A 24,466-nucleotide genomic window follows, 5' to 3' on the forward strand; every position below is an offset into this window, starting at 1 on the left:
GTGTACCCCGCCTCCTGCCCGAAGATAGCTGGGATAGGCTCCAGCACTCCCGCGACCCTCGTGAGGATAAGCAGCTCAGAAAATGGATGGATGGATGGATATTATAAACTTCCTTCTGCTTCAAAGGCTGCAGCCAGGTTGGCATTGCAAATGAGAATTAGTTCTCAATTGCCTTACCTGGATGAATAAAGGGTTAGGTTTTAAAGGTAGTAATGATATTTTAAACTTCGATTAAGATGCAGTATAAAATAAGACTAACTTAAAAGGCTGAGTTGCCTGCAATGATTTTTTTTTAGATCCAGCAAGTGTCAGTAATTAACGAGTTTCTCATTTGTTGGTAGAAAGGGGGCTAACATGTCTGTGTAGATTCTCAGTCTAAAGGTCATGGTAGTCCGCAAAGGTTGAATCAAGGCAAGATCGACTGTTTTTGTTTGTTGAAGATATTTCACCTTGAATCCAAAATGCTTCTTCAGTTCAAAACTTTCGGTGTTCAGTCCCTCTATTTATGCCTCGGTGGGTGTGTTCTCTGCGTCTGGTCAACATTAGGCATCACCTATCGTCTGCCTATATAACAATGTCCTGACATCTCTCCCCCCAAAGATTGCCTCATTCAATGGGAAGAGTGGCCCTAACCAACAGTTTTGCCACAACACGAGTGAACGGCTGATTGGTATGCAGGACGGAAAACCCACACAAGAACGTAAACGCCACACAAGAAGCTCGGATATTAGAACCCAGAATTTCAGAATTGTGCCGACCACTAGTCTACCGTGCTTCCCAAGATACTAGTCTCCGCTTTCTAAAATCTATTAGTTTCATCAAAGTCATCTTTCACATATTCGTCTGTGCTGGTCCTGTTAATCCAGTAATACAACATTATATCAGTGTATCAAAGATACTAAGCATGACTAAAGATAGAAGAACCAGTCGCCACCTTTCTCCTGTTCACTCACAGTAAGGGTTTTATTTTGATTCAACAGCTGTTTGGGCCCCGTTACACGCGGACCAATAGGAGCGCTCGCCGTTATCAGCAGAGGGAAAAAAATCCCCACGGTCGCCATAATACAGCAGCAGCGGAAACGGCTGAGAAGTGGCTAGAAAACAAAAGAGAGCACGCAGTCGTCCTCGCCATTTGGTATGCTCTTGCAGGTATAAACGCGACTCTTTTGCTTCCAGCCGACTCCATTTCCACTCGTCCCGTCGCCTTTTTAGGTCGAGTCGGATTCCAGAAAATCTATGAGTGTCTTTTTTCCCCCCAAAGCAAGACTTATTAAAATGGCAAGTCGGTCAGTTTCGAATAATTGGATCTGTTAGCTTGTAGCTAGCTAGCTAGCTAGCTAACGCGCGCTATAGCTAAAATAGCTCGGAATGAATCGTAGATGTGGTATTGTGGTGCTTTTATAAGTCCGTGGACTTTATTAGGAATTACATTATTTTGGTGCCTTCTGTTACATTGGCTAGCTAGTAGTAGCTCGCTGCTGCGGTGTTTCTTGGCCTAGTGTTGTTCGCTAGGCAGTGGCAAGGCTGTTATGTAAACAATTGTGTTGCATCTTTTTATAAATTACACTGCGTGGCTTTGATAAGCTCCGTGGGACAAAGCTTACATTATAAAGGCGTTATCGAACCCACTTAGGGACTCCGTTTCCCCATCGGTTTGCGAGGAAGCGTGATCGTGTTAACGTTGGCTGTGTGAAATGTATAGTTTCGTGGCCAACAAATACCTATTTAGGTTAAGCTTGGCTAATCAGCTATCGTCAATGAGGAAAAATATCCTCTACACACTAGCTAGGACTACATAGGTTATAAGGTGCTTTTCCTAACTATGCTATTGCTGGCGTTATTTATTACTATGAGTTTGATCTGTGGTACTTGGTGAGATCAAATATAACATTCATGCACTATTGCTTGTTAGATGACATTTTCATTACGCTATTTTATTTTCCAGGCACATGTGATTTTCGAGTCTCTGTTTAATATTTGCACACAACTTTAAATAGCGTTCCTCTCTGCTATCCTTCAGGGCAGGGTTTCCCCAACTTAGTATCCCAAATGGGTTGTGGGTCATGTTTTTGAGTAAAGTTTCTGTAAGCCATTTTGATCATTATGCACACAATTTTTTTCTTTTAGTATAAACTGACTTTGGTTGTAATTGAGTCTTCCAATAGATAAAACAACTTTTATCACTTTCCAGCTACTCCTAATGGCATTGATCTCTCTCTCTCTCTCTCTCTCTCTCTCTCTCTCTCTCTCGATCTCTCTTGCTTTCTCTCTCGATCTCTCTTGCTTTCTCTCTCTCTTTCTCTTGCTCTCTCTCTCTCTCTCACTCTATATATATATAGTGTTACAGGAATGCCCAAGGAAAAATATGACCCGCCGGATCCCAGGCGGATGTACACAATAATGCCCAGCGAGGAGGCAGCCAATGGGAAGAAGTCATATTGGGCTGAGCTGGAAATTAGTGGTGGGTATGGGTGTAATGCCACACACTTCAGGTTTTAATGACTGGTCCCACCCCGCCTCTTCTGGTCCGTTGATCTCTATGCCAAATGAATGTATTATTTACAATTCACTCAAGGCACACTGAAAATTTGGCTGAACAGGTTGAGTCGTATCATTAAAACATATTTGTTTTAAAACAATACGGACCAATCGTCTAATGTGTAGCTAGCATAGCTATTAGTGTTGGCTTACTCGAGCCCACTCATTCTTTGGTCAAAACTACAAGAGAAGATATAATCGTTGACATGTTACTAATGTGTTTGAGCAAAGCAAACTACATCAACACAACATAGGATTTTTTTTTTCCTCCTTTCGTGGTGATATCAAGTAGCAACTTTTTTTTTTTATCTGTGAGGCCAGCCACTTGATTAGGAACAACAAACGAGATGGCAGCCGGGCAGGCTTGTTGTCGCTGTGCTTTTCCGTACTAAACATTCTGAACTCATATCCTGTATTTAAGAGGGTTTTATGCTTTGTTGGTGGAAGGCTAACAAATATAATACTGAAGAATGTAAAACAAACTGATCATTTTTGGGAAGCCAGCAACTGCACATCATTGTTTTATTTAACTCCCCCTGAGAGCACAACAGTTGTGTTTGCCCACCCTGAGTAACATTGTGTTAAAACTTGGGACAGCACGGAGATGCCGAGTTGAAAGGAGCTGTGTCATAGTTGTGTGTCTTCATAGCGTAGCTCGACTCTTTGTGACATAGAATAGGCCATGTGTTGCAATATTTTTCGTTGGCATAATGTTTACACGATCGGAAAAGTTCTCGTTGCTCGTGACTGGTCCGGCAACACCAATGCGTTGACGCATGTGCCAACCTCATAGGCCAAAATTCCGTGCTGGTGCGCGCATCCCTTCTGAAAAAGTCACGTGACCGATGTAGCCGCCGTATTGCTTGTATGTACCCGTCACTGCATGACGTGTGCCAAACTCTTTGTTTATGAAGTGCATCTGTCTCTGAGATGCATCCCTGCCAAAAGAATCATGGATCTTTTGAAGTACATTTTTTCCCTTCAAGCCACTGTCATACAGACCCCAAAAGGAAAACGGTTTTACACCATGTTGGACCATTTTGGTCTCATATCCCTCTAATAGTATCGGCAAATAAGGTATTTGTTTTCATTTTCTTGTTTCATTCTGGTCCTCTTAAGTTTCCACTTGAGCCATCAAAATAAAAATCTATTTCAAAGTAAGTATAATTTAAATGATTAATTTTCTTTTCTAAAGGTTAAATGTCACATTTGTTTGAACCATCCAAAAAAAAAGCACCTCCTCGCACAAAGCCGTCGAGGCATGGAAAATAATTCACAAATACACTTGGAATAAACAAAGGTGTACAGACATTTTAAAACTTCGTCGTGGTCGCTTTATTAATTAGGCTATTTAATTTTTTTAACATCAAGCTTTCAGGAAGCATCTGTTGGACCAGGTGGTACTGAATTGCTTTACAAGCCATGTTTTGAAAGGTTTGTGTAGAAAATGTTTAGATATAGTTGATAAATGTTACTGATTTAATCCATGCATTTTCCATACCGCTTCTCCTCACCAGGGTCGCGGGCGTGCTGGAGCCTATCCCAGCTATCTTTGGGCGAGAGGCGGGGTACACTCTGAACTGGTCGCCAGCCAATTGCAGGGCAAATTGATTTAATATTACATGTAAATATATATGAACCTCTTAGCAGTTTTTGTAGGGATGTCCCTATCACATTTTTTGCGACCAAGTCAAAGTCTTTGATTTTAAGTATCTGCTGATACCAAGTCTCGATTGATACATGGAACTACCAAAACTCAACTTTTAATATTTAAAAGAACGCCCCAAAAATAAATTGGTAACAAAAAAATATTTAAAAAATAGAAATACAAAAATGTATATATTTAGCAAATACAAATAATTTAGGTAATCCTAATTGACTTAAAACAGGAAAGTTTCAGTCTGATTTCATGTCAGACAGTCAGGGAAGAAGAATAATCTGCTGTACCTGCTGTGCGCGTCTTGGCGTGTTTGGGGCAGTGTGGTGCATGTAGCTTGACGTTTGCAGTAAAAAAAGAATAGAATATGATGAAACATGAACTCGTTTTCACAGATTAGGAAGATTATATGCCTGTGAGTATTGTTATATTCCTGTCTGTATGTGTCACTACCGAGTTTGTGTATGAATATTCGTTAAATCCCAGAGATGGTGTTTGTTTGTGTGTCACGCACGCATGCATACGCAAACACGCAGAATCTGCATGTCACTTTCAGTTACTTATGTTATACTGGGACTAAAAATACCCCGAAAAGTTACATTGGTTAATATAAACCAAAGCTATTACAGTTCCTTTTGGCAGGATCTTTGTACCTTTGGATTATTTTTTCACTTTGTGACATTTAAAATGTTAGGAAATGAGTAAAACCAATCTTTTTCACCCAATCTTGATCAGCTGAAAATCACGTTATCGACCCCGATTTTCAAACAGGTGATCGGATCGGGACATCCCTAGTTTTTAAGCACACAAGCCCCATCAGCTTGTGTGAGAGAGAATTCTCCAAAGCTGGAGAAATTGCTTAAAAAACAAGAAAACAAATGACCTGAATGCCGAAACACTGGATACACTTTTTTTTCTAATAAAGATGGATGAAATACAATTTTAAAAATTTCTGCCTTTAAACACAACTCCATAAGTAACATCACACTCATAATCGTAACACTTGACCAAAAATAAGGAACCCCAAGCCGAAACACACAGGAATTATTATGCCAATTATTAATAAAATCGCATTTATGACTATGACTGCAGCTGCCAACCTGTAGAAATTCACTTCCAGAACAATTTTTCTAAATTTCCACATTTTTAAAATGTTGAGAACAATAGCAATTTTATTTTTGTATTTCCCTATCCTGTTGCTGCTGAAACGAGACTTTTTCTTATTATAAATATTTGAGAAATGGTACGGAAAATGGATGGGTGGATGTAGTGTTTCCCACAGGACTTGGAGTTCACACTGCCCGTTTGCCACCTCGTCAATGGCTAATTGAAACAGGATGTGGTGAACTGAATATTGCCCACGTTCGCCACGCTGGCGCATCAAAATTGCCTGCGTCAAAACTCAAAACCTTTCCTAATAAAATTTAAAGTGAATACGCTCATTCTGCTGTGTGTGAACGGTGTTAATGGTTTAATTTCCCCCTCGCTTTGTAAAATGCTTGAAGCTGCTGTCCAGCCGCTGCTGGGTAGAAGCAGTCAGGCTCACGGGCTTTCCCAGCTGAAGGGGAGCGGCGCATTGAGGAAGACGAGACCCGATGCCGCTTGATGCCGAATTAAAGCATGCATTTTTATTACAGTGTCCTACGTTTTAAGTGTCGATGGCCAAGGTGTCCTGTAATTCACATTAGTTATCACAGCTAGCTAGCTGCCTTCTTCATCAATACAGGATTCGCTAATCCCACTGTGGTTGTCATGCCGAGCGGCGGCGACACTGGCTCGAACCAGGGCGTAGCTAGCTAGTCATTTGGGGGCCCAAACCATAGTCACGCCCCCCTTATGTAATTTAGACGACTTTGTCCTGCTTTTGAAATCTGTTAAAATTCTCTAACAGCTAAAACTAACCTAATATTTACCACCAAAGAGTCAAGATTTTGCTTGTCTTACACTAAAAAGTTTTAATTTGAGAAAAATCTATATAAAGTTCTCAAGATCCTTCTTGAGGATTATCAAATAAGTGAATCACCTCAACACTTTATTTCATGAGAACATTAACGTTTAATACAGTTTACCATTTGAACTGCTTTTATACGCACATCTGGGTGATGAAAAGCGTCACTCGTGTCACTCCACTTTCTCTTTACTCAGCTGACGCTGCTACTACCACTGACAAGAGCATCATTATACAGTATTACATTTTTACAAGACATTAAGTTAAATCAATAAGTCAATATTCTACTGTGATGGAAGGTTTTTTTCTCATCAATTCATCATAACATTTAGGCCTCGCCTACAGGAAAGAGTAATTTGTTGGCTGTGTCCACTATTCTCTTGGTCATACTATAGAATCATTTATTTCTTGTTTAGTGACTAATGCTGAAGAGAAACTTCCTCCCGAAAAATTACAATTGCAATATTTGTTTATTTCCCCAAATCGTTCAGCCCTACTCCTGATTGATGACAAGGTAGTTTTAAGTGGGCCCACATCGTAAGCTTATTAGCTTGGTTCCCTGGGACTGGGTAAATGTGACTAAAGGTTTAGCCACATAAACACACGTGATGTTGTGGCTAACTACACACAAGTTTGGGCAGGAGATTTTTATACTGTTTAGCCACATTGGCCACGTTTCATGAGCCGGTGCCAACCCTGAAGACTGGAATCTATTTATGGTGGTTAGAATTTTCAAAAATAAAATTGAATAAATACATAAATAAATGAATATGAAGAAATTGTAAAATGCAACACTTTTCGAGCTCTACATGAACCTTTCCATTCGTAGCAGTGGACTACGTATGATGGGTGTAGTCTTGTGTAATTGGCAGACCGCAGCTTTGTATGTAATACAGATTGACTGACTCATTATATCGGCAAAATATTTTACTGTGAATGTGAAGTTTGTCTGCAACAGGCAGTGGCTGACGAAACAGATCATTTCTTTTATATAATTTTAAAAGGCATAATGGGAACATTCATGTTCAGACAAAAGCAAAGTGTAAAAAAGGCAGGCTTGTGTTTTAATGTTATGTATTGTTTTTTTGACATCATGAATTCTGTACTTAAATTAATGTAACAGCAGTATAATGTTCGCTTAATGTTAGCATACATGGGGGGGTTGGATTAAGGGGGAAAAAAAGTAATTTGAATATAAAATTATTTGGTAGCAATTATTTTGGAACTTTTTCAAGATCTTGGCACGGAATACAGATACAGTAATCCTCCGCTATATCACGGTTCTTGCTTCACAGAGCCACTATAGTGCAGAGCCCCCCCAGTTGCGTGACTGGTTAGCGCAGGGGTGGGCAAACCTTTTGGTTCAAGGGGCACATTGACTTTTAAAATTTGACAGGCAGGCCAAGCAAGGACCAGATGCTTACATATCAAAAATGAACAAACAAAAAAGGCATTGTAGTGTTAATACTTCGATATACTTTTAATGGTAACAGTATTGTTTTGTTGATCACCTTTTTGCCAGTTTATCAAGTCTGGTGTTAGTTTTGCTGTGGCAATTCTCAGAACACATCTGAGGTGTTCATCACTCAACTGTGATCTGTAGGGTGTTTTGTTGGTGTTCATCACACTAAAAGTTTGTTCACACAAACATGTAGTGCCAAACACCACCAGCAAGCATCCTCTGTGCCATCTTCTGGATTTTTGGAAATTTTGTCAGCGCTTTATGAAGCATAAAACTCATCCAGTTTGAGAGTCGAACTTCTCTTTTAAGACAGTGTCACATTGGAGATCAATCCGTTCCATCTGCAGCTCCTGTGGTGCTGTTTCAGGGTCTTGTGTGACTGAATCTTGGATGGGAGTTTGTCAGATAAAGGTGTTTTTCTGAGCCTGCAACCTTGATTTTAACCGCTGAGCCGTAGCCATCAGTTCCTGCGTTGATTGGCTGATAGCATAATCAGCATGCTTGTTAAAAAAGTGACGGCTGATGTTATATTCCTCTAAAACCGCAATGATTTCTTAACAAATTAGACATACAGCCTTTGACCGGACTTCAGTGGAAAAATATTTCGTAGTCCATTCTATATTTAACACTCAGCACTCACTGTCGACTTTTCTTGTCTTTGGCCCACTCATGGTTGAAGAAGGGTTCAGAGCAGTAGCAGAGTAAAAACAACAGCTAAAGTCAAGTCAATGTATCAATACCTACTGCGCTACCTGGTGGAACCACTGGGCATTACAGGGCAACCTGGTGGAACCACTGGGCATTACAGCATAACCTTGCTGAACCACTTGGCTTTACAGGACAAGGTCAAATGAATGTAGTCATGATTTTGGTATGATTTGGCCGATTCTGTACCAATCCTTGGCGGTCCGAATTGAAATGATCAATGGGCCGGATGTGGCCCGCGGGGCGTAGTTTGCCCACCACTGGGATAGCACATCTGTCTCACATGTCCAGGGTTCAAATCTGGCCTTCCTGTGTGGAGTTTGTATGTTCTCCCCCATGCCTGTGGGTTTTCTCAGGGTACTGCGGTTTCCTCCCGCATTCCAAAAATGGGTATGGTGGGTTAATTGAAGACTGTCAATTGCACGTGAAGTGAATGTGAATGTTTCTTTTGTTTTTTTTTGTGCCCTGTAATTTGCTGGTGACCAGTTCAGGGTGTACCCTCGCCTCTTGCCCGCAGTTAGCTGCAATAGGTTAATAGTTTTCAGTTAACGTAATGAGCTAAATTAGTTTATGAAATGATTTCGTTCTTTGAGCTCTGCCGCCGTTAGCCAGCCAGCTCGGACCGGAAACAAGCGTTCGAGCCGGCTGAGACCGGAAACTGAATCGTTCTTTACAGTCTCGACGTGTCAATTGAGATGCACAGCAGTTGCAGCGGAGAAGATCCAGTCAATTTTCAAAATAAAACACATTGACACGTGAATTGCAATATAACAGAAATTATATAAATTGGTCATTCTTTCTCTGCTGCCCCGTAACAAATGCCTCACGGCCCGGTGGTTTTGGGACCACTGGATTTGGGTACTAACTACATATTTATTTTGTTTATTTTTTTGGTGTTTGCACAATATTTTTGTGTTGTGCATTGCTCTTGCTCGCTCTCAATATATTCTGTTTAGGGCTGCAACAATAGCAATTTTTTTAGGACGATGTATTTTCCCAAAACTACCATGTTTTTTTTTTAAACCACTGATATTAGAGTATAGTAATTCAAGTACATCATTTTTAAGAACATTCATTCATCTTCCATTCCGCTTATCCTCACTAGGGTAGCGGGCGTGCTGGAGCCTATCTCAGCTATCTTCAGGCGAGAGGCGGGGCACACCCTGAACTGGTCACCAGCCAATCGCAGGGCACACATAAACAAACAACCATTCGCACTCACATTCACACCAATGGGCAATTTAGAGTCTTCAATTAACCTACCCTGCATGTTTTTAGGATGTGAGAGGAAACCGGAGTACCTGGAGAAAGGTATAGAGTCATTAACCTACTAAAGAGGCCCAAAAAATGGCTTGTAAATGTGACGCACCACAGAGGTGTATTTAAGCATTTGCCAAATTTGAATGAATGCAAAAGTTACCATATATGTAAACTATGGCCCGCCCTCGAGCTGCAGGACTGTTAAGACATTCACCTGTCAATAAAATAAGTTTGCTGTTGTTAACTACTAGCTGAATATTGACGTGTACTGCTGTGTTTATGGTTAGTACACAGTTAAGTTTCCCATTATTTTTGGGAACACGCACAACTCCGAACAAGGCTCTGACATTTTAAACATCGCCACGGTCGAGCGAGCCCTCGCACGCTGTTTAGCTCCTTAGCTTCTTAGCTCGCGGGCTAGCAAATGTAATAAACACTTAACTTTCCCTTAAGGGTTCCTGCTGTGTGTATCTACAGTGCCAACGCCCTTCCGCCAGTGGCTCGCTTCGTCGTGAGCCGCTGACTTGGTGTTACCACGACAATTAAAATTTATTACGTTCATGACTTCATGTCACAATACCTTAGCAGTTAGCATGGCATCCACATCTTTCTCCTGTTAATTACTCCTTCGTGATGACACTTGTCAGCAGTGTATCTTGGAGGCAATTAGATTAGTGACTTATTCTACGTTGCCACATGACGCGAAGCGAACGTTCGCCTCCGCAGCTGTGCATCATATTTAGCTGCGGTAACTGTAGCAGCGCATAAGAGCGGCCTCCAAGCATTTCCCCCGTAGTACCCAAACAACGGAAACCAGCGAGGTTGGGCGACTGTTGAATGTGGATGTTCCGTTTTTAAAAAATTATTCCCCCCCCTTTTTTTTTTTAAACAATATAGTGTACGTGTACACAGACTACACTTCACTGCAGCGGCCCCTGTGAAGTGGCACAAGTGTCACGAAAGTTAACTCTTCTACTGTGAAAACCTAATGGGAACACAACCTCCCTTCCATATTATTGTAGGTCGAGTAAGAAGTCTCAGCACTGCCCTGTGGTCTCTCACCCACCTCACTGCCCTGCACCTCAGTGACAACTCGTTGTCACGCATCCCGCCAGACATTGCCAAACTTCACAATTTGGTGTACTTGGATCTTTCATCCAACAAGATCAGGAGCCTGCCGGCAGAGCTCGGCAACATGGTGGCTCTCAGGTGCGTCATCTCCCGTCTTTGTATTGTCCCGTCCGTCCTTTAAACAGATTGTGTAGAAATACATATGCCACAATGCTCCTTTTAGTAATTAGCTCTTTTTTAATTGTTAAAAGTCCAGTCTCTTTTTACCCTCCATGTGAAATAATCTGATACTTGTTGAAAAGGAGAAAACGTTACAGCTACTCTTTCTCCTCCCACAGGGAACTGCTTTTAAATAACAACCAGTTGCGGGTTCTGCCGTTTGAATTGGGAAAACTGTTTCAGTTACAAACACTGGGGTTAAAAGGTGAGGAGCTAATTAAAATCAGGCGCAGCTGCCCTTTCCTTGAAATGTCATTTTTCTCTTGTTTACTTTTCCCACTACAGGAAACCCACTTGCACAAGAAATTATGAGCCTCTACCAGGAACCCGATGGCACGAGAAGACTGCTCAACTACTTGTTAGACAATCTGGCTGGGGCTATCAAGCGCAGTGAGTGGCCTTTTCTGGATACCCCAGCCCATCTACCCCATTCATATTTCAGCAATTGTCTTGCAGAATTGCCAATTTGTAGTGTGAGGATAAATTGTACATAAATGTAGCAGTTATCATACAGGAAGAGTAACATTATTTTACTTCCCCCCCTCCCCCCAGTTCCAACAGAGCAGCCCCCAGCCCGATCGTGGATTTCTCTCCAGGAACCAGACCGAGCACGGGCATCAGGTATGGCAACACTAGTGATGTTATTAGCAACGTGACAAGTGGCTGCCATCTTGGTTAAATGTTCTAAAAAACATGGAATGAGCACTTGAAACACCTCTAAAATGCTCCAGAATAAATTCACGAGAAAACAATTGATTAAAGGACATGACCTATTCTATTTGCCCACACTGCTATTTGCACGAATAGTGTTCACTTTGCGGCATTTAAATTATTTAGGGCAAGTGACGTGACGTTGACGTTGCTCGACGTCAAGGTGCGCTGTGGGAGTGTTGTCTTTTGATATGTCACACTACATGGAAGATATCCCCAAAAAATCAAACATGCTAGACTTTTCTTTTTGGCATCGTAGGGCTTATCGTAGGGAAAAAACCTTGATCGTGAATTATGTCACACTACAAGAAGTTTTGTTGTTAACGTCAAAATGTCGAGCCCGATCTGGGAAATTGCCCGCGATGGCTAATCTGGCCAATATCGGGGCTGAAATCCTGTAGTCTAATCTAGGCAAAATGTGTTTGTTCGTCTCTTCCTCTACTGCTTTATGAAACCCTCTTTTGAAGGGGACATATTTTGCCAAACCAACCTTTTCTGGTAGGTATTCCAATCTAACCTCCTCTGTCACATCATAACTAATGTTTTTACAATCTATATACTGTGCAATCTATTCAAGATAACATCTTTATTCACATCTTTTGCATGATGCTTTGGTTAATGCAAGAGTTTTTAACCATGTATAATACCGAATTCCCAAGATCTTGTTCTCAATAGTGATGCACCGAATTTTCGGCCCAAACATTTTAATAGCCCAAAAGTTTTCAGATGACTTATTTTTTACTGAACTAAAACTACCGAAATAACATGTCAAATACATAACATGTCATGTTGAACACACTGATGGCCAGCGTGCCAAAGTGTGTACACTTCAGAGTGAAGAATAATTTTCTATTAACAAGCAATGCCCTATAGAGCATTGCTGAATATCCAGATGAATTTACTGGGAGGTCACTTTATTTCACTCAGCCTACACTAACAGTTTGATAATGACATGTGAAATAAGCATACATTTTAATTAACGCATGCATTAAACAAACTACTGGTAACATAAAACACATTACTAACAAAGATGAACATCTTTTTTTACTGTAATAATTCAAATTCGCATGTCACGATGAATTATGCAAACCGTGTGGCTTTTCCATCATCATGCTAGCGGCTACTAGCCCAAACGGAGCGTGCCTATTGTCGCCCAACCTCGATGCCATCTGTTTGTTCGTGGGTGGAAAGCTTGCTGCATGCTATTTTAAGGCAGCGCCCCAGCTACCTACGAGCTATAGGTTACACGGCTAAATATGATGCTGAGCTTCAGAGGCAAACGTGCACCTCACATCGGTTGTCAGCGCAGCATAAGTCATAATCGTTGCCTCCATGACAGCGAATAAACTACACTTTTAGACAAGTACTACTACTATCGTACTAATGAACGACGGGCGCAGGATAAGACGCGAGAGGTCAGGAACACCATGCTAATCGCTAAGCTATCACATGACGTCAAAAACACTTCACATCGGTCTGGCTGGAACCACGTTATAGTGGAGATGAGCCATTTTTGAAGAGCAAAATAGCAGGCAAATTAGTAAGTGTTTATAGAGGAAAGTACTTTTACAGTGTATATTCAATGCTAGACAGCTATAGAGGGACCAGAAACAAATTAATAAGTCACCTCTGCTATGCCACTTGAGAAAATTAAACTATCATTTAAAAGTACATTAATACAATACATCTTTATAATATAACCTTAGACGGCACATCTGCCTCACAGTTCTAAGGTCCGGGGTCAAATCCCGGCCCCGCCTGTGTGAGTTTGCATGTTCTCCCGTGCCTGCGTGGGTTTTCTCTGGGCACTCCGGTTTCCTCCTACATCCCAAAAACATGCATGGTAGGTTGATTGAGGACTCTAAATTGCCCTTAGGTGTGAATGTGTGTGCGAATGGTTGTTTGTTTATATGTGCCCTGCGATTGGCTGGCGACCAGTTCAGGGTGTCAACTGGGATAGGCTCCAGCACGCCCGCGACCCTAGTGAGGATAAGTGGAACGGAAGATGAATGAATGAATGAATGAATATAACCGTTATTAGTCCCACAATGGGTAAATTTGCATAATTTCAGCAGCACTCGTGGATACAGGAAATACAAGGTTGATACAATGCATTAAAATAACAAATATTGAAGCCATAATTTATTAACAATTATAGAGTAATATGTTGTGAAATAGAACATTATGCATTTTTAAAATCCAATTACATAGTGTTGTGAGGTGTTTATGACTCTTGACTTTGTCTGTTCTTTTGTCATGGTGTTTTCCAGTTTAAAGATGGCAATGGTGGATGTGGACTCCAGGAAAAATAGCGATGGCGTTAGCCCAAGCTACTGGAGATCCAGCCATCCATTTTCCGTAGCGCTTATCCTCACTAGGGTCTCGGGGGTGGTAGAGCCTATCCCAGTTGACTCTGGGCGAGAGGCGGGGTACACCCTGAACTGGTCGCCAGCCAGTCCCAGGGCACATATAAATAAACAACCATTCGCACCTACGGGCAATTTTGAGTCTTCAATCAACCTGCTGCGCATGTTTTTAGGATGTGGGAGGAACCGGAGTACCCGGAGATGACTCACGCAAGCACGGGGACAACATGCAAACTCCACACAGGAGTTATGAGGCAGATGTGCTAACCAGTCTTTCACCGTGCCGCCAATGGAGATCCAAATAAATCAAAAGAAATAATAGTGCAATAACTGTCCCGCATTAATGTTCTTGACATAATTTTAAAAAATAGGAAAATTCAGACAAATTGTTCTGAAAGTGAATTAGCAGCTCGGCAGTCATCGCCATAAAAGCAATTTTACTAATAACTCTCACAGTTTTTTAATAGAAAATTGGCTTTGATTTATTTTTATATTTTAATTAAAGTGCTTTGTGTTGCATTTTTATGTATGAAAATCGCTTATAAATTTGATAGGTAATTTCTTTCAGTTTTCGGCCTTGGGTTCCTCAGTTTTGGGTTTCGGTCGAGTTTTCATTTCGGTGTGTCACTAGTTGTCAAGGTTACTAAAGATTAGCTTTGTGGAGCGTCTTTCAAATTTAGGCATCTGTAGCATCAAGTAGAATTAACTGTGTCAGAGTCATAGTTGCACACAATAGCTTATATACAGTGGTGTCAAAAAGTGTTTGGCCCCTTTGATTTTTTTTGTTTTGAATTTTTAAAAATTTTTTTAATTATTATTTTCTTTACATTTGTCACACTTAAATGGTTCCCATCATCAAACTAATTTAAATATTAGTCAAAGACAACACAAGTAAACGCAAAATGCACATTTTAAATGTTTATTATTAAAGGAGGGGAAAAAATGCAAACTTACATGGCCCTGTGTGGAAAAAGTTGAAGGTCGATTTACAATGGACCAAGCAAAGAGATCAAACCTTGGACTACGAAAATTGTATTTTACTCAACAGGCTGGTCGTTCATCTGAATGATAGCATTCTCAAACAAAGTTGCAGCACTGACTCATTCTCACTAGTGCTTTCATTTTTCCTGAAATGGTGGTGAATGTGGTAAATTAACATGGTTCCTACTTACTATAATTTCCTGTGTATAATGTGCATTTTTTTCCCCAAAAAGATTTTCAAAAGTCAATAGTGCGCATGATACATATGTAAAGATTCCTTCGCCGTGAAATGAGGTATATGAGTAGATGTTTTAGAGAAGCCAAATCTTGTGATTTATAAGTTTACATCATATTTAGGTTCAGATTTAAAATTTTATAATTCATATACTCCTTAATTGTGCAAGTATCGAGGCTGTGATGCACCCAAGTGTATAGTTTTGCCACTGCAGTATTAATACTAAGGTTTACTAGTTTTTTAGTTAAGTATTTATTACCGTGGCGCATCCTACTGTTTAGTTTTACCACTGAAGCTTTACGGAGGTATTTTCCATCTCCCCTAACGTGACCATTGCACGTTAGCCATCTTGCACAATGAGAGAGGTTGTGCCCACTCCTGGTGCAAAATAATAAAAAATAGTTAAGACACAACAAAAGCTGCAGAGGGCGAACAAACACACATAAAGATCAATTAACAATCAAGCTATTACAACTATTTATGAGATTAGGGGACTAACTGATTTAAAACAGGATTTTAACAACTATACAACGGTGCTAGGTACGTCATTAATGTCGTCGTCGTCGTAAAAACATGGTGCCTCGCTATCAGAAGATTTCCCAGCATGCCTAGCGCCGTTGTAAAATACTGTTGTGAAGTGTGAACGTGTTAGCTGGGCACATGACCTTTCTAGCTTTCAGTACGTTGTGCAAGCCGGCTGACGTCCCAATGGTCACGGGCGGTCGAAAATACCTTCGTAAAGCCGCAGTGTTAATATGAAAAACCATGGCGGCCCACAGTAATATGTACATTACCAAAGAACAAGCAAACCTTAGTATTAAACATAATACTGATCAGACTTAATTAGAAAAACTAATTAGGAGAGGATCACCACTAACATTTATTACTTACAATTATATCAATGGATAGAAAGTCATGGGTGCGCATTATACATAGGAAGAAGGGTTTTTCTGATTTTTGGAGTCAATTTTGGGGGTGTGCATTTTATTCAAGGGTCTATTCTATTACACATGAGAAATTATGGTTTTAAAACGGAGAGGGACTAAGATGTTTTCTGTGCTTTCCCCTTTGCAGCACTATTCTCTGTCATGTGCTACAACGTGTTGTGTGATAAGTACGCCACAAGGCAGCTGTACGGCTACTGCCCCTCTTGGGCTCTAAACTGGGAATACAGGAAGAAGTCCATCATGCAAGAGATTATGGGCTGCAATGCGGACATCATCAGTTTGCAGGTGAGTCATGCATTATTGTCCCTCCTGTCATTCTGCTTCCTGTAATCGTTTTTTGTTTTTGTTTGTTTGTTTGACAATGTATTTGTCTCACCTCCTGCTCTTCCTGTTGTCCACCCTGACCCATGGCTCCTTGTGAAACATAGGAAGTGGAGACAGAGCAATACTACAATTATTTCTTGCCTGAGCTGAAGGAGCAGGGTTATGATGGGTTCTTCAGTCCAAAGTCACGAGCTAGGACCATGTCAGAGTCGGACCGCAAACATGTGGATGGGTGTGCAATTTTCTACAAGACAGAAAAGTATGTTGTCAATAGTTTTTATTTTTGTATTTATTTTTTATTTTTTTTAAACAAGTATTTCAGTTAAGCGGTGTACATGTCTTAATACGGTTATTTTTTCCAAACTTCACCTATTGATAATACAGTAGTAACTGTACTTACGGGTAACGAGACATAGGAATTTCCCGACTCAAGAGTAAGCAATGAGAGCCACAGTCGCCAGTGCACTTTCAGCTGTTTGTTGGGACATACAGTCAAATTCACAAATACAAAATGAGGACACCCGCCAAGAGCTGCTGTCTCACGCCCAGACGCTCTCATTGAACCCTGACCGGCCAGCCTGACTCCACCTCTTGATGTCACTCACTAGGGCACATCACTTAAAGGCACCCGTCACAAATACTACATTACATACAGTAGTAACACATATGGAACCAATTTATTTCTTTACATTTTGTTTTTGTTAAACACAACCATTTTTGTCAAGAATGTGTTACAAAACAATTGTTTTTTGGGCTGCTTGAATGCATTAATGGTACTTCATTTTTATGGGGGGAAATTTATTTTGATATACAATTGTGTTATGAGCTTTGTCACGGAATGCATTGAACTTTTAGGTCAAGTTACCATTAATAACAATAATGCATTACTCTTATATGGCGCTTTTCTAGGCACTCAAAAGACGCGTTACAATTTCACGCATTATTCAGCCATGCACTGGTGGTGGTAAGATACTTGTGTAGCAACAGACAGGCGGAAGCGTGGCTACCATTCTGTGCCTATCATCCAACCACATTCATTCGTAGGCAATGCAGGTTAAGTGTCTTGCCCAGGGACACAACGATGACATGCATGCGGGGATACAAACTGGCGACCCTCCGGTTGCAGAGTGTACTCGTTGCGCCACGTGGCTTATAATAGCAACAATTAAAAATACAAGCTAATAAAAAAAGACAAGGCGTATTCCACCGTACAGGTTTAGACATCAGTATGTCTGCATTAATGCTTTGGTGTTTTCAGAATGTTTTCACTTTAATTGAATGTCACAAGCCTTCTTTTATGTGTTAGCATGCTTGTAAATTAATGAGATGCATGACACACACTCTGGATTAATCCCTACCCTGTCCCACACATCTGTTCATCTACAGGTTTAGTGCAGTGCAGAAACACACAGTGGAGTTTAACCAGCTGGCAATGGCAAACTCAGAGGGCTCAGAGGCCATGTTGAACCGCGTGATGACGAAGGACAACATCGGGGTTGCCGTACTGCTCGAAGTCCGCAAAGAGATGATGGAAGTCTCATGTGAGTAGATCCTACCACCATATACTTCTGTAGTTTTTGGAACTTGTATGTCACTTCTGCTCGCTGTCTTTTCAGCTGGAAAGTCACTGCACGGCATGGAGAAGCAACTGCTGCTGGTAGCCAACGCCCACATGCACTGGGACCCGGAATACTCTGATGTTAAGCTGGTTCAGACCATGATGTTCCTGTCAGAAGTGAAGAACATTGTGGACAAGGCGACGCGCAGCCTCAAGTTGTCCTCTGTCTCTGGTGAAACCAATGGCATTCCACTGGTGCTCTGCGCTGACCTCAACTCTTTGCCTGACTCTGGTATGTAGAACAGAGGTCCACCTTTTGTGCTATGAATGGTTTGGGCGACTCAGTGTGCAAATCTAAACTAAATCAGGGACGGTAAAATGATGTGACGCGGTCAGCTTTGTTGTGACATAGTTGTCTAAATTAATATTGTTACCCACTGGGGCTGCACAATTAATAAAATTTTAATCTTGATCGCGATTTTGGCTGCCACAATTAAATTACCCTGATCGTTGTCGATTTTTACATTTAAAATGGGGGCACTGCTTCAGATGAAGCTCTTTCTCAATCTAGGCAGCCAGCCACCAGGGGGCGAAAGCATGCTTAAGGGGTCCTGTTCAGCTGCATGACCTTGCAGAATGGTGGATCTGTATGCCTTTGTGCTGGAACAGTTTTTCTGTGCAACAGGGGAGTTTGAAATACTCCCTTTGCTTATTTTAATTTTTAATTATTATTTATTAAAAATTCAGCCGCACAGAAAAGGTCTTTAGGGGACGGACAGAGTGGACAAAAGGAATAGGGGTGCGAACCACAGGAGAACAATAGTGAGACTGTCTAGACATTTGAGCACAACTAACATTACAACAGTCAAATCGTGTTCTTATTTGTGGATGATTGGGGGGGGCATGCAAAAACTATCCAAGAGAAGAAGATGAGAGAGGACCGAAAAGGGCAGGACGGGATGTGGGAAATGAGCAAGGTTGTGCTACTGACGAGTGGTGCGGTGGGATTCTTTTTTTGGTGTGTAAACACCTGTAAGAACCTGTGTTATGTTAGTATAACCTGTGTTGTTATTAGTGTCTATCGAACTTATTAGTAAATGAACACCATATCACACATGCATGTTAGTCTACTGGTGTACGGAGTTGCTGAGCTGGCACATTGAAGAAGGGTGAGCCTGGCTCCCTCCACCCGCACCCACCAATAAGCCTGTCCAGCAGGGGACCCAACCAGGGGGACGCCACCGACACCCCCCCCAGGACCCTGGGAGGTCCCAGTCCAACCGAAGCGCCCCGACCAGTCCCAAAGGGAGGGGCACGGGAGACGGGACAGGAAGGTGGGGCCCAAAGCGGGGTGAGGGGAGCGGACCCCCATCTCTCCGCGGCCGGACTACCGAAGGGGGGAGGGGGGCAGGAGTCAAGCCAAGAGAAGTGTGAAAACCCACCACCCACCCTATTACTATGGTTACCAGGTCCCCGACTGGCAACCATTATCTCTGTACTGTGATCGTGTGTGGTGGGGTGTCGTGCATTAAAATTGGGGAAACTGGTGGGGGTGAGGCGAGACGGTCACAGGGCAATAATGACCCATAACCGTCACCCCCACCCAAGCCAACCAGCTCCCAAAGGATGTGCGAATGTATGTGGTATATTAAAAATCCGTGAGGGAAAAGCATGGCGGGCCTGGTTAAGGCTTCATTAAGCTGCCGAAAGATCAACAAGAAAAAACAGAAGCCATTTGTTAGAGTGCAGCACAGTTGTTTGCCCAGCAAGGTAACACAACTAATCTGTTCAGTCAGCTGAAAAAAACGGCTGCTGAACGTCAAAATACTGGACAATAAACATGTGATCCCCTCATGCAATTATTTCTCCAAAGTGGCATTAAATACGCTGTATGAACAGTGACTGTGGTCAGGCCTGCGTGCAGTAGAACAAGTCAAGACAGGCGTCATAACAATTGTTCATACGAAGCATTAAGGCACTTGGCAAAGCGTCTGATGCCCTCGACTTTCCCATTCATTGTGTTTGTGCTGAGGGTATGTCAGCGCGTTTTGATATGACGCCGATCATTGCGTCAATGTAGAAGGGTGTCTGAGGCTCAGCGTCGGGTCATCGGATGGAAACATTTTCTGTTCTGAAGTGTTGACACAGTGACTCCAAAAAGGTCCTCCAATGGGAGCGGGAATGGCGGAGTGATTTCTGCGTGCTAATTTGGTAGACTTGTACTGTAAACGGCAAGGGTGAAATGGAGGAATGCAAAATAATTTCGGTGTCTCATTATCCCGAGCTTTGGGCCAATGCAAAAATAACATCGAGACGTCTGTGATGGGAGGCTTTCAAACTCCCTTTCAAAGTTCCCTGCTCTTGCTTGAAATACACCTTGAAGCGCTCTCTCTGAAACTGAAAAGCTCGCGAACAAATTTAAACTCTGAAATGCTGCCGTGAAATTAGTGTGGGATATTCCCATTCCCTTTCTTTTTGCTGCTGCGTCACCTCCTCCTCCTTAAAATAAGCAAAGATAGGGCTTTCTTTTCCAACAATGACAAATACATATTGCTGAGTTGTGGTCCACTCAATGGGGTAAGCCTTCAGACTTCCTTCTAGGCTGTTGCGTCACCTCTTCCAAATATGGTATTAATTATTAAAAATATTTACATTGCAACAGTGCACAATATAAAACAAAAGAATGAAAAAAGAACTTGTTTGCTACTGACAGTTTTCACATGAAGATATATTTTAATTAAAAATAGCACTCAGAATTAACAAAACTTATCTAACGGGACGTTTGACCAGGGGCCTTTCAAAACCCCTCATATAATTCCAATGTTAAATCAGATCAGATGTAACTTAATCATACCCACGTCACTCTTCACAAGGATGTTGACACCTTTTGACTTTGCTGGGTTCTTAAGAGAATTTCTGCCTCCCAACGCAGGCGTGGTGGAGTACTTAAGTACGGGTGGAGTTGACTGCACCCACAAGGACTTCAAGGAGCTTCGCTACAGTGACAGTCTGACCAAATTCAACTGCAACGGCAAGAACAGCACGTCCAACGGCAGGATCACCCACGGCTTCAAGCTGAAAAGCGCTTACGAGAACGGCCTGATGCCTTACACCAACTACACATTTGACTTCAAGGTAACTTGATTGACTGCAGTGTCTAAGTCAGTGGTCCCCATCCTTTATTTACGGTGGCCTGGAAGTGCAAAACAATATAACAAATTGTGAAACACTTACGTTTCAGAAAACAAATTAACAAAAGCCGAAACACTCTTACATTTTAGAAAAGAAATTAACAAAAACCGAAACACTTCTTCAAAACTGCACGCGTGGGTTGCGCTCGAGTGTAAAGGCAAACTGCGCGCGGGATAGCCGCAGTGACGTTAGCGCGGTCGCAGCCCGCGCAAGTATAAAGAAGCCTTTACATTTAAGTAAACATTAACAAAAGCAGAAACACTTTTACAAAAGATGAAACAAATTACAATTGAGACAACCCGGAAAGGGAACGTCCAACATTAGGAATCCAGCGCATTTTCCTGGAAGGACACGCCCCGCTCCAATATGACTGGCTCCAGGCCACGTGCCACTGTACTATGATTAGCTGCTGTATCTCGGTAGAACACGCTCCACTGCTTCCAGGTGATAAAAGAAGTATGCGACTTAAGTGTGGCGGTGTTAATATAAATGCTATTAACCCTAAAGCCTGTCGAACACTGTGCAACATGGTCGAACCCAATTGGACCAAACCATCGCATAAAAATAAGAGTTGCCTGCACACCCCCGCACATTGCGCTATTGTTCACATGGATGCCCTGAACAGCAAGCCTGTATAGGTGTTTGATGCTGTATACACAATATATTGTACTTGATCATAAAAAGATAGATTAAGAGCTAATGAAGAAGCAGGTTGTTAAAGAGAGAGGATGCTGGCGAGAATTAAAGGGAAAGTGTGGATATTTGAAAGGAAGCTCCTGGCTCCATTCATTTGAACCTACATTCTGGTCACAATCTTCGCTTTTTCATGCACAGTGGACCAGCTCTACACCATCCGCAGGGTCCTCGAGGGTGCATGGGAGTTCGCCCAACCAGTCTACATGTGTTTTGTGGACTTGGAGAAGGCATTCAACCATGTCCCTCGGGAGTCCTGTATGAGTGCTTTGGGAATATGGGGTACCAAACCCCCTGATACGGGGTGTTCGTCCCTGTACGACCAGTGTCAGTTTGGTCCGCAAGTCGGACTCGTTTCCGGTGAGGGTTGGACTCCGCAAAAGCTGCCCTTTGTCACCGATTCTGTTCATAACTTTTATGGACGCGTGGAAAAAAAAACATCCGGTCTCTTTACGTACACCTCACTCAGCCACACTCTCATTTTCTCCTCATCCATCCAGCCCTTTTGATTCGCCTTAACAGAAACCTTTCTTTAGGCAGCATCTTCCTCTTAAAAATCACCATAGGTTGCAGTTTCTGTCCATTACCAAGGCAACCAAGCACAACAGTAAAAGCCGACTTCTCGTGCCCCGTTGTGCGTATCGCTACCGTGATGGTCCCCTTCTTCTCTACAGTGTGGTTCACCGGGATGTCGAAAGTGAGCGGCACCTCGTCCATGTCGGCAATCTTTTTACTGCAGTAGGAGTGGAAGATGGCCAGCTTTTCCTTGTAATCCGCCGGAAGTTGCTGCGCCACGGTAGTCCTTGCCCGGATGGCTAGATGGCGCCGTTTCACAAAACGAAAGCACCAAGACGGACCTCCTTGAAAATGTTCGATTTTCATTTCTTCTGCGAGCGTTATTGTCCTTAGTCGAATGGTGACTGTAGAGACGCTTCTCCCGGCTGTTCTTTGCTCATTAATCCATTGCTCGAGTTGGTCTTCCAACTCGGGCCGCCTCGCCTTGTTTCCGCGGAAACTCAGCTTCGTCTTCTTGACTTGGCGAAGCTCGTTTTCCTGCTTCCTCCCCTTGCGAACCATGGATTCGTTGATCTTGAATTCTCTCGTGGCTGCTCGATTTCCATGATCCTCCGCATAACTGACAGCTTGCAGTTTAAACTGTGCTTCGTAAGCGTGTCTCTTCGTAGGTGCCATTTTCAAGGGTCCTTAGCCACACTGATGTTGTTTTGCACAATACCTATATACCTACTGGGGGCGTACCTCCTTCACGCGCAACCCTTCCCCCTTTACGTCCGCATGCTGTCCTCAGCCACGTCCGCTTTTCCTCTGTATAAGCAGTGTGTCAGCAGGAAATGCTCCCAGTCAGTCAAGCGGAGCGCTCATCACACAACAACATTTATAGATTTAGGAACTCTGTGCACACATAAGGCGCGCCGCATTATAAGGTGCCCCGTCCTTTTTGGAGAAAATTTACTTTTATGTGCGCCTTATGGTCGTGAAATACGGTATCTTGGGGTCTTGTTCACAAGTGAGGGAAGAATGGAACGGGAGATCGACAGACGGATTGGTGCAGCGTCTGGAGTGATCCAGACTTTGTATCGGTCCGTTGTAGTGAAGAAGGAGCTAAGCCGAAAGTCGAAGCTCTCTATTTACCGGTCGATCTACGTTCCTACCCTCACCTATGGTCACGACCTGTGGGTCATGACCAAAAGAACAAGAACAAGCGGCCGAAATGAATTTCCTCCGCGGGGTGTCCTAATCAAACTCAGATTCAGCCATTAAAATATCATCTGCATACAATAATATACCCACATTAATATGATCCAAACATATCCCTATATTAGCTTCCTTTGTCGCACGAGTTAATTCATTAGAAAATAAACCAAACAGGGCTCGGGAAATTACATCACCTTGCTTAAACTCCAGATGGTGCATCAAAACAATCAGTATACGTACTGATTTTTAAAATTATTTTTACTATTATTATTGTTTATTTATTTACTGATCGTTAATTAATTAAGCCACTGAATTATTATTAGGGGTGTCGCGATACGATCTTTGAAATTGAAAATCGGTCCGATGTCGACAAAGAAAAAGAGTATCAAATTAGATCGGACTGGCTCTGGTCCATTCCATGCTCCGCTCCAGGCATGCAGAGCCTACGTGATCACATCAACAGGTTGCTAAAGTGCTAATGTAGTAGCAAGGAGTAAGAGTTAATGTTGCTTGCTTAAACTCCTACCAAACCGACCAAAAAGATGTCTTGTAAATTTGACACATGACAGAAAAAAAGTCTTGTTAACAAGCTGGACAATGAATGGATAGAAAGTATGTGAAATCAGGCTTCAAAATGGTCAATTGAGACACTGTGGGTCTGTCGCTGAGAGCTCTAAAAAAAACCTGCCTCCCCAGACCTTTCAGCTGTCAATCAAATACACGTACTTCCTTATCGCTCAACTCTTTTCCAGCGACGGAGATAACGCACCCTTTCACCGGCAGCAGAGAAGCAGCCTCTGAGTGGGCAATATGGCATAAGCCACGCCGTCGGGACAATTTTCCGTCCTTTGAAATTCAACGGCACAACGTGCTTCTGTAGCCGCTG

General features: G+C 42.3%; 1 protein-coding gene across 5 annotated transcripts in view; it reads left to right on the forward strand.

Moving 5' to 3' along the window:
• The first annotated feature begins 935 nt into the window (after positions 1–935).
• LOC133484341 (CCR4-NOT transcription complex subunit 6) overlaps positions 936–24,466 on the forward strand; it is a 30,315-nt gene continuing 6,784 nt past the window's right edge. The window contains exons 1-11 of one of the 5 annotated variants that reach the window (XM_061786718.1): positions 936–954; positions 2,340–2,461; positions 10,593–10,779; positions 10,980–11,065; positions 11,146–11,250; positions 11,413–11,481; positions 16,228–16,385; positions 16,529–16,683; positions 17,811–17,965; positions 18,041–18,274; positions 20,915–21,117. In XM_061786718.1, coding sequence (XP_061642702.1) covers positions 2,350–2,461; positions 10,593–10,779; positions 10,980–11,065; positions 11,146–11,250; positions 11,413–11,481; positions 16,228–16,385; positions 16,529–16,683; positions 17,811–17,965; positions 18,041–18,274; positions 20,915–21,117 — 1,464 coding nt within the window. In that variant the 5' untranslated portion in view covers positions 936–954; positions 2,340–2,349. The other 4 variants (XM_061786719.1, XM_061786721.1, XM_061786720.1 and 1 more) reach the window with 4 other exon arrangements.

Source organism: Phyllopteryx taeniolatus, chromosome 10 (genome assembly GCF_024500385.1).
Source record: "Phyllopteryx taeniolatus isolate TA_2022b chromosome 10, UOR_Ptae_1.2, whole genome shotgun sequence".
Lineage (NCBI taxonomy): Eukaryota > Metazoa > Chordata > Actinopteri > Syngnathiformes > Syngnathidae > Phyllopteryx > Phyllopteryx taeniolatus.